The sequence below is a fragment of the Salvelinus sp. IW2-2015 genome, linkage group LG23 (assembly GCF_002910315.2).
Source record: "Salvelinus sp. IW2-2015 linkage group LG23, ASM291031v2, whole genome shotgun sequence".
In the NCBI taxonomy this organism is placed as follows: Eukaryota; Metazoa; Chordata; class Actinopteri; order Salmoniformes; family Salmonidae; genus Salvelinus; species Salvelinus sp. IW2-2015.
The window spans coordinates 46188071-46199279 of record NC_036863.1 but is presented as its reverse complement, the minus strand read 5'-3'; the positions used below and the strand labels follow the sequence as shown (position 1 = coordinate 46199279).

At 40.1% G+C, this 11209-nt stretch overlaps 1 protein-coding gene across 1 annotated transcript; it reads right to left on the bottom strand.

The window, feature by feature from the left end:
* Positions 1 to 1331: 1331 nt before the first annotated feature.
* Positions 1332 to 10468, bottom strand: ruvbl2 (RuvB-like AAA ATPase 2). Its single transcript, XM_023967829.2, has 14 exons — positions 10397 to 10468; positions 9785 to 9839; positions 9568 to 9623; positions 9286 to 9427; positions 7125 to 7254; positions 6891 to 6957; positions 6320 to 6426; positions 5933 to 6026; positions 5493 to 5711; positions 5171 to 5289; positions 2965 to 3084; positions 2634 to 2763; positions 2156 to 2273; positions 1332 to 1838 (listed from the first exon to the last, which is right to left on the bottom strand). The coding sequence occupies exons 1-14, from the start codon at positions 10406 to 10408 to the stop codon at positions 1816 to 1818; spliced, it is 1392 nt and encodes a 463-aa protein (XP_023823597.1). The 5' UTR covers positions 10409 to 10468; the 3' UTR covers positions 1332 to 1815.
* Between the last annotated feature and the right edge of the window lie 741 nt (positions 10469 to 11209).

Genomic DNA, 11209 nt, shown 5'->3' with positions numbered 1-11209 from the left:
CAATATCTCTGAAGGTAGTGGGGGTCAATTTAACTGCATGGGTAAAACCTTATATACCTCAAATCAAAGATCAAAACCACAACTAAGATCATGTCTTGCCTTTACAAACTGGATTACATGAAATAATGCATTCAATACTAACTTCATAGTTAGTACAGATTTAATTCAATTTAAGCTATTTCCTTTAGAATATTAGCTAGTCTTGGCCCATTATGAATGGTCTTTCTCATATCACAGTAGATACTATGCGCTTTGCAACACATAAACCAAATATAGTTAACCTCCACCACTTAATGTAATTAATCAGTAATTAAATGCCAACACATGAATCAAAGGATATACTTAAATTAACACCTATAATGAATAGTGATAAAACAAAATCGATAGTAACATAACACATTATTTTTGGACATATTTATATATATTTTTTGCTAGGTAGCATTAGCTAGCGCTAGTCGGCTCTACCTGCGCCAAAACTTCAGTATTTGTCATCTTTTTTTGCACTTTTCTTTCCATGACTGAAAAAAACACATTTTCTCATGAGCTCTCATCTCTCTGCTGCAAACAGCGAGCAGTAGGTTCGGAACATCAAATCACAATACATATTGTATCAGCCAGTGGTGTAAAGTACTTAAGTAAAAATACTTTCAAGTACTACTTACGTAGTTTTTTTGCCATCTGTACTTTAATATTTTTAGATAACTTTTACTTCACTACATTCCTAAAGAAAATAATGTACATTTTACACCATACATTTTCCCTGACACCAATTTTTTTTTTAATTTTGAATGCTTAGCTGGTCATCCCTACTACCTCTGATCTGGCAGACTCACTAAACACAAATGCTTTGTTTGTAAATTGTCTGAGTTTTGCAGTGTGCCCCTGGCTATCCGTAACTGTTTTTTTTTTTTAAACAAGCAATGGTGCAGTCTGATTTGCTTAATAAGGAATTTGAAAGGATTTATACTTTTACTTTTGATACTTAAGTACATTTTATGAATTACATTTACTTTTGATACTTAAGTATATAAAAAAAAAATACCTTTAGACTTTTACGCTAGTATTTTACTGCGTGACTTTCACTTGAGTCATTTTCTATTAACGTATCTTTAATTTGACTGAAGTATGACAATTGGGTACTTTTTCCACCACTGGTATCAGCACCCAAGTACTGTGATAATATATTGTGAGGTCCGTGGCAATTTCCAGCTCTAATGAAGAACCTGTAACGAGCCATTGAGGCCCCTTGAGCTTCGGGAAGATGGACATGAGACATGGTCCTTCACTGCCATCTACAGTAGAGATGCACAGACGAAAGAGGCGGTGCCAACTTCGGTCTTTGAGATACTCATTTTATTTCCAAAAAAAATAAAAAATAAAAAGCACACCACATCCTGATGTAACAAAAGGGGTACCCCATGAGGCTGGCTTTGTAGTAGGGAGAAGGTGGATGTACTGTACATAGCACTTGAGGTCTTTGTGACAGAGAAAATGTATTTCTTTCAAATCAAAAACATTTTACTCAACTCTTTAAAAGAACATTGCCAACATCTACATTGCCTTTGTTTCATGAAGTTAAGCGTTGTAAATAAATGCACGACAACACTACATTTTAGGCAATTACATAAAATCTATGACAAAAAAAAACATTGAATCAAAAAGTAGGTTTCATGTACATTTCAATTCAATTAAACAATAAACGGCATTTAAAGACAAAGCCAAGTCAACACAGTATCAGAGAAATGGAGTATGGCAACAAAACAGAAGAACTTCACAGGAGAACGTGCTATAAAAATGATCTGCAGTCCGTATCAATTAAGAGGTGTCCATTGTAGGTTCTGAAAATCAAAGAGAGATACAGTAAGAGTCACTACACCCACTATACCTGCCCTCAAAGTACATCTAAGAGATGCATTTCCCATAGATGTAGGTTAGGCATCTGCTCATGCAGTAGCAGTTTATGACCTTATCAACTTACAGTGAAAACATTTCCCAACTTCTATCAAAGTTGCTTTAAGAATCAAAATGTCCACCTCACACAATACAGGAACTTCATGCAAGGGTAAAAAACAAAATGTGCACCCCTTTGGGTCCCCAGGACCAGGATTAAGAAACACGGCTGTATGACAAACAGACAGATGAACATTAGACTCACGTGTTGTTTCATTGAAAAGGAAGGAATCTTGGTACTCCTTCATGTACTGTGAGGATCTGGACTCGTCCAGGAAGAGAGAGTAGACCCTCTTAATGTCCTCCACCTGCACCTCCGTTCCCTGAGAGAGAAGCACAAACATCTATCACGCACTGGAAACTCCCAGCATCAACATCGAAATGGTTCCACAGCAAGAAAGCAGTAATCAAGGAGACTAGGGGTGCCCTGCCCAGATATCTGCTAGTTCTGTCTTTCAATAAATGAATTCGACTTGAATGAATATAATTGCATTAAACAATGAATCGGGTAAAATAAGGATATATAAGGAGAAACAATCATGAGAATGCATACTGTGTGACTGTTTGGAATGCCGAGAATTCAGAGTAATTCTTACATCAGTGTGTGTATGGATGTGAGAGGCTTGGCTCACGCCGTGCATCACTAGGTAAGTGTGTATATGAATGAATTGGCTGAAACTCACCCTGCGCTTGCGACACACCAGGCCTGCGGTGCTGATGAGCTGGATGGCGTAACGCAGCGATGTCTCCTGGCCGATACGTGTCAGGACAGTGTGAGCTTCCTCACTCAGCTCCACATCCTCCTCCTCACACCTAGACAGGGACACAGAATAGAAACATAATTTCAGATGGTGTTTCAGTCCAATATGGGAATAGGTTTTCATCTGGAATCAGCCTTGAACATAATTTTCAACCACTATGCAGACCGTCTGCAATCTTAAATCATGTAAGGCATGGTGCAGCTTGTTTGCTTGCTAAAGCACAGGCTTGGAGTGTTAGAGGGGTGATTCTCACCGGATCTTGAGGATCTGCCGTGTCTCTTTCTCAGTGTAGGGGGAGGTAGCAATGATGAGGAGGCGGTCCAGTAGATCTATGGGGATACCATGGGGACTCTGGTAGTTGGTGCCTCGGATACTGACAGAACAGAGGGGTTAGAGAAAGTATTTACCACACATACGGTTTGAGGCCAAGGAAAGTTCTTGAGAAGCACTACTTTAAAACGGACAATCTGCAGTCCAAACAATAAAGCGTTCACCACCCCACCTCTGTTTCAGTAAAGAGCTGAGGAATGGGGCTGGAGAAATGTAATCAAATTCATAGACAGGGCTATCGATGTAAGGACGATCCATGATATCATAGTTAACCATGTTTGAGGCTATATAGTGTTTTTTTATAATTTCATCGGGGTCGTTCTATATGAATTTCCTATTGATTTGAACAAAACCTTCCATACATATTTGCCCGTGTTAGAACTGGACGACATGGGTCCCGTTGCGTCTCGCGAAAACCAAACATTGAATCTACAGTAAAAACCTCATGGTTTGGAGATGCTTTGCTACCTCTGGAAAACTTTCCATCATTGAAGGTACCATGAATTCTGCTCTGCATCAGAATCATTTTATTTAAATTTGTATCCCGTTTCCCCGTGATATACAATTGGTAGTTACAGTCTTGTCCCATCGCTGCAACTCCTGTACAGACTTGGGAGAGGCGAAGGTCGAGAGCCATGCGTCATCCGAAACACAACTCTACCAAGCCGCACCGCTTCTTGACACACTGCTCGCTTAACCCGGAAGCCAGCCGCACCAATGTGTTGGAGGAAACACCGTACAGCTGGTGACCAAAGTTAGTGTGCATGCACCCGGCCCGCCACAAGGAGTCGCTAAAGCACGATGGGACAAGGACATCCCGGCCGACCAAACCCTCCCCTAACACAGACGGATGCTGGGCCAATTGTGCACAGCCTCATGGGTCTCCCTGTCGCAACCGGCTGGGACAAAGCCTGGGATGGAACCCGGGTCTGTAGTGACGCTTCTAGCATTGCATTGCCTTAGACCTCTGCGCCACTTGGGAGGCTCCATCAGAGAATTCTTAAAGAGAATGTCAGGCCATCCGTCGGTAGCTGAATCGCAGCAAGACAATGATCCAAAAGACAAGCCCAAAAAGACACATTTCAAATTTTGGAATGGCCTAGTCAAAGTCCAGACCTTAAACCAATGGAGATGTCGTGGCAGGAACTGAAACAAGCTCGAAAACCAACAAATGTCTGAGTTAAAGCAGTTCTGCATGGAAGAGTGGGACAAAATTCCTCCACAGCGATGTGAGACTGATCAACTACAGGAAGCGTTTGGTTGCAGTCATTAAAACCTGTTATCGAATGTAAGGGGGCAATTACTTTTTACACAGGGGCATTGGATGTTGCATAACTTTGTTTATTAAGTATCACGTTTATGTTATTTGATCACTCAGGTTCCCTTTATCTAATATTAGGTTTTGGTTGAAGATCTGATAACATTCCCTGTAAAAAGCATGCTAAAATATGTTTTTAAATCTGAAAGGGGGCAAATACTTTTTCACTGAACTGTATATGAACGAACGTTTTAGATCATGGATGTTAATTAAAAATTAAAAATAAATAACAATTCAATTCAAGAAATTCTAAAATAGTCTTGATTACCATGTTCAAAAACTTTCAAATTATATCAAACCTAACTGTTTATCTTCTTCAGTAATGAAGACATGGATGTCTCATGGTAGGGTGGGGTATGCAAAATGGGTCAACTTTGAGCACTCTCCTGAATGTTTTGGCATTTAGGTCCAAAAAGTAACTTTCTGACCACTTCTATCATGGGCAAACATGTATGGAAGGTTTCGTTCAAATCAAAAGGGGTGTCAGTTAGAAATGGATTGAAATCATATATGATTGACCCATTTTTCACAAACTATGGAGTAAAACAAGCTTATATTCTGGGTTCTAAACTAATGAGACTAGGCTTAAGTTATATTCTTCCAAGAATCAATGGTATAAACAGTATCATTATTTAAACATCGAAAAAAAATGATGAACCAATAACATATTGCCCCTTTAAACTACTGGGAAAATTATATGTTATCTTCACGCTGGTTCTAAACATGTCCCCAACCTCATGTTCTTTCTTAGGCCAATAACCACACCCAGATGATAGTGGGAGCAGTCGAAGACTGTAGGGTAGAAAATTACCGTGTGATGCCTCTGTTGGTGGCCATGATGAGGACAGGTGAAAGGTCACTCTCCAGGGCTCGGTTCAGGAAAGAGAAACACTCCATGTCCAGCATGTGCACCTCGTCGATGAAGAGCACCTGGAATGACACAAATGAAGAACTCACTCAAGGAAGGCTTTGAATTGAACATTAAACACTGACCATTTCGGGACAGTTTTCCAGACAGAGATTAAGTCTAGTCCTGAACTAAAAGGCACTGTCAATGGGGAATTGAGCAAGCTTTTTAAGTCCACGACTAGGCTTAGTCTGTGTCCGGGATACCACCAAACACACACACTCACCCCAGGGATGATCTCAGCCTTGCCCTCCTCCCTCCACTCAGACACCTTGGCATTAATCTGTTCGCGGACCTCAGACTTGATCTCTCCGGTATCACCAGAGAACAGGGCCAGGAACCCCTGTGTACGGCTGTTTATGACATCTATCTCATGGAGGGACACTGTGTGCACCACCTCCTTCCTCTTCTGTAGCTCCCCCTCAGGACATTGGACAAACTGTGTCTGGAGGAGCACAAAGCAAACAGTAGATTATTAAAAAATTCTCTCACAGAAGCCATAATTAAACATGAATCCTAGGCAATCGTAAATCCTAGGCAAATTCAAATTCACAATGCAGAGAAAGTCATGGTAGCAATGCTGCTGACTATAACTCAGTGGAGCTTAATTCAATGTTCAGTTGTATCGCGCCACTGTAAACACAAGTGTCTAGGACCAATGTGTACCTGTGCTCCCATAGCATCGTAGTCTCTGGCTCTGGTGAAGGAGCGGCCCAGCTTGCTGATCTTCCCTGTGGCTTTATCAATGGTGATTACATCCCTGGGAAAGAGTGGGAGATCAGCACATTAGGTCAAGCCTTTGGATTTATAGAGCTGAATGAATGACCTCAAAGTCATACTACCACAGCGTGCAGAATAAAGATCTTTATTAGGCAGCAAGTGAAGGAAAACCGACCGAAACCAGGAGGGTCTACCCAGACCTGTCCAATAACTAACGCTGTTTTAATTGTTATGTCTCGATGAGCACGACCATGGTCAACGGCCCCTAGTGATGAGTGTGTACTACAGCCCTTAGTGGATGATAAGTGTGCACTACACCTTAGAAGAACTCACCCTGCCTGAACTCGTTCTTTACTGAGGCTCTCGATCATCTTACTGCCCAGGTCATAGATAGTCTCCATCTCTGTAGTCTTCAGGGTCAGCTTACCCACTTTAGCACCCTACAAGCAGCAACAACAGGTTAGAAAGTGTACTGGGAAGTGGGAAAGATGGTATGTGTGACAAAACATTTAGTTTGATACTTTAAACTCAAGTGTGCTAAAAACTCTGGCTGTGTGATGTATTGAGCAACGAATGAACACTGAAGTTTCAATAACTTATGAAACATTGAGCGCAGACAAAATATTCCACCCAGAAATCATATTATCAACTCCCTAAAATGAATATCCTTTCACTGTGATACCCATCTATAATAAGGCTGCTGCTGTTAAATTAAATACTAACAGACCCGTCTCTCTCTTATCACCAATCTGTCTCTCTTATTAGAAGACAATCACAGACTGAAATTCAATTGGTCCATCAGTACATCTCTCCAATTTCCACCTTATGAGAATGACTCAAACTAAACATAAAGAGAGACAGAGCACAGCGAGAGAGTTGAGAGGGGGGCCGAGTCAGAACTCACCGTTCCAGTGGCTGGTCTGTCAATCTGAATCTCCACCACTTCTCCTTCAATGATCTCAGTCTCCTCTCTGCAAACACATCATGAATATCAATTAATTTGCTAACAAAAACATACCAAAACGAAATACTGATGTATACTCCATTCCCTCGTTCTCACACACTGTGGTATATAAATGTTGATTGTTAACTTAAAAACACGACAAATAAAGTCAACTGAGAAGAAGCCTAAACTCACTTGATCCTGACTCCGATGGCTTTCCTGAAGGCCTGGCTGAGGGCCTCGGTCTTGCTCATCTCCAGAGAGAAGATCTCACTGCCGGCCATGGCTGTGAAGGGGGTGTCTGTGCCAAGGGACTGGGCAATACCTGGACAGGCAAGAGGGATCACCATCATCAACAACAGTCAAATAAACAGGTAAATCCAAATAATTTATAAAATCTATTTTGATGATGCTTAACCCACCATGAAGAAAAATGTTGGGACGTGAGTTAGCTTTATAAAATTATTTGTGGTAGTGGAAGAAGTGTTCTGATTTAGAATTTGAAAAGCAGACTAAGATTTAACGCCCTATTTAATGCGCTCTAACTTGTCGGGAAAGTGGTCAAAATGACTGTGATTTCTTTAATGTAGTCAATGCGGTTACTAAAACAGCTGTAACGTTTGATCGGTAGAAGTTATTTCTGTTATGATTTTAGATGTGAAAAGCAGAGAAGTAGACTTAAGATTCCACACCCACTAAGTTTGTCTAACTTCTTGGGAAGGTGGTCAATGTAGCTGATTTGTGTAAAACTGTCATTTTTTACAGTGAATAGAATGTTGGTTGTCTGGGTGTTTTTAACAATGAGATCTTTAGAACGTTGAAGAAATCCCATGAAAGGTGCAGAGTTTTTTTTAAGGTAGAAAAGTTGAAGTTTAAAAAGTATGTTATCAAAAAGTTGAATAATAGTAACTTAATACATACCAGTCTAAATGTTTTAAAGCTTAAACGGTTTAAGAGTAGTGTGCTGAATAACAGTAAAGTCAGAAATGCTTAAAATATTTAAAGTGGGGACTTTCTCTTTCGCAAGTCCCATTAACGAAACACACAAAAAAAACAGTCATTAGAATGATGGGAAAGAAAACCAAGAACTGAATAACAGTTGTTGAAGTAAACATCAAAATCAGAAAACTGTAATCAAGAGAGATTTAAAAGTGCAATAGGGCTGCCCCCAATTAGTTGACTGGTCGAATGTTTGGTTAGGTTGTTGGTAAACCGAGATTGTATATGTTTAAGTCGAGCAGCACACACAAACACACACAGTTGAAGTCGGAGGTTTACATACACCTTAGCCAAATACATTTAAACTCAGTTTCACAATTCCTGACATTTAATTCTAGTAAAAATTCCCTGTCTTAGGTCAGTTAGGATCACCACTTTATTCTAATGTGAAATGTTAGAATAATAGTAGAGAATGATTTATTTCAGATTATATTTCTTTCATCACATTCCCAGTGGGTCAGATGTTTACATACACTAAATTAGTATTTCGTCTGCAACTAGTGAACGCGCTTCGTGAGTTTTGATTTGTTTACCAAACGCGCTAACAAAAGTAGCTCTTTGGACATAAATGATGGACATTATCGAACAAATCCAACATTTATTGTGGAACATTCTGATGAAGATCAAAGGTAGGTGAATATTTATAATGTTATTTCTGACTTCTGTTGACTCCAACATGGCGGATATATGCATTTGTTCTCTGAGCACCGTTCTCAGATTATAGCATGGTTTGCTTTTTCCGTAAAGCTTTTTTGAAATCTGGCACAGCAGTTGCATTAAGGAGAAGTATATCTTTAATTCCATGTATAACACTTGTATGTTCATCAACATTTATGATGAGTATTTCTGTAAATTGATGTGGCTCTCTGCAAAATGACCGGATGTTTTTGGATCTACTGAACATAACGCGCCCAATGTATACTGAGATTTTTTTTAGATAAATATGAACTTTACCGAACAAAACATACATGTATTGTGTAACATGATGTCCTATGAGTGTCATCTGATGAAGATCAAAGGTCAGTGATTCATTCTCTCTAATTCTGCTTTTTGTGACTCCACTCTTTGGCTGGAAAAATGGCTGTGTTATTCTGTGAATAGGCACTCACCTAACATAATCGTTTGGTTTGCCTTCGTCGTAAAGCCTTTTTGAAATCGGACACTGTGGCTGGATTTACAACAAGTCTATCTTTAAAATGGTGTAAAATACATGTATGTTTGAGGAACTTTAATGATGGGATTTCTGTTGTTTTGAATTTGGCGCCCTGCAGTTTCACTGGCTGTTGAAGAGGTGGGACGCTACCGTCTCACGTACCCTAGAGAGGTTAACATAATAATATGAGCCATCCATCAGTACCCATAGCGATGGCAGTTTTCCCAGTGCCAGGTTGGCCAGCAATCAGGACAGCCCTGCCAGCGATGTGGCCATCTTTAATCATCTCCAGGATGAGACCAGCTGCACGACGGGATGCCAGCTGGCCAACCATCCCCTGGGACACCTGGAGGGGGGAGAGGAGAGAGAAGGAAGAGAATGAGAAGCAGGTTGGATGATGTAAGGGGGACAACAAAACATGGGGCCAGTGTCTGAGCGGTGTCACAGTAGTTTGAGAAAGGCTGATTATGATTGTTGGTTGTTTACCTGACGAGGTTCCAAGGCATCATCCAACCCAAGCCCACGGATGTGAGAATGAGCTCCTAAAGGGGAATACAAAAATGTAGTCACATCAGGTAAGAGATGGAAAAACTGTGAAATATTGAGTTAATGATTTAGATACTTGTCTAAATACAATGCAAAAAACACATCTCTGGACTTAGCAGAATTCAATTTACTAACGTTGTTACTTCGTGGCCCTTACCGATTCTCTCAATCCTGGTGATGTCACGGACTTCTGGAACCTTCGTAGTCGCCATCTGTTACAATTGTGATAACGTTTGAGTTCTGATTATTGAGGTAAGTTTGGGCAAGTAAACTAACGCTGAGAAGTTTAGAAACGATTAATTTAACTAGATATGTTCAGTCGGTCAATTGGTTGTCATAGTGATATAACCTACCCACAACAAAGTTCGCCCAAACCGTAAACCGCTGGCCCTTCAATGATAACTAACATTAGCTTTGCTAAGCCAACTGTCAACATTACATTGCATCTCAAGCTGGTAGTCAACTTTGCAACAATAACATTATCTGCGCCATTATAATAGTACACTTTTCCTATGTTGACTCCTAAAAGGGTACAATACCGTTTGCAAGCGCTAGCACGCTTACGGTTGCACGTTAGCTAGCTAACGGTAGCTAGCTAGCTTCATTCATATAACTTCCCAACACTATCATCCTGTTCAGGGCAGGACCTGAGAGAGCGAAGAAGTCTAACATATTCACATAATAAATGTAACATTGCTATAGTTTACGGTCTCAAGAAGAGGGGATGACATTGCTAATTATTTTTGACAAATGCATGATGCCGACTCACCTGTGCTGCCATGTTCGCAAAAATGCGGCGCTTGCTGAGTGAGTGCACAAAGAAAATTAATCCGATGTGCCACCTGAATCGATGGGAAATGTTCCGCGTGCATAACCACGAATTGGAGCAGGCGATACAAATTTTTTTAAACTGTTAAGTGGTTAACAAATTACCCAAATACTATGATTTTTTGTATTCTATTTTCGACTATATAATTCACACGTCGTATAATAAAGAGTCGGTGCAAGTAATGGGCTGTGTAGTTAATAACAATAACATAAACACACCTCGAATAACATCTGCTAAACACGTGTATGTGACCAATAACATTTGATTTGAATGCCAAAATCGCATTGTTCGAGTAGGCCTAGGCTAATAATGCCAATGATTATGTGGCTGCGCATATGACATTCGAGCTACGGGGTTTATATTCATGTAGGCTACGATTTTTTTAAATTCACGCTCAACTGTAATGCTGCGTTCAAAACAATTTGGAACTCGGAAAACTCCGACTTCAATGCTTTAAAAAATATATTTTTTTCCTGAGTTGCCAGTTGTCTTGAACGCACTGAAGTCGGATGTCGGAGATTGCCGAGCTCCCAGTTTTTTTTAACGTGGCAATAGCACCATAAGACGCTCTGGATAAGAGCAGCGGTGTAAAGCACTTTAAAGTACTACTTAATACATTTTTGGGGGTATCTGTACTTTACTATTTATATTTTTGACAACTTTTACTTTACTACATTCCTAAAGAAAACAACGTACTTTTTACTCCATACATTTTTCCTGACACTCAAAAGTACTCTCTGCTCATCCCTACTG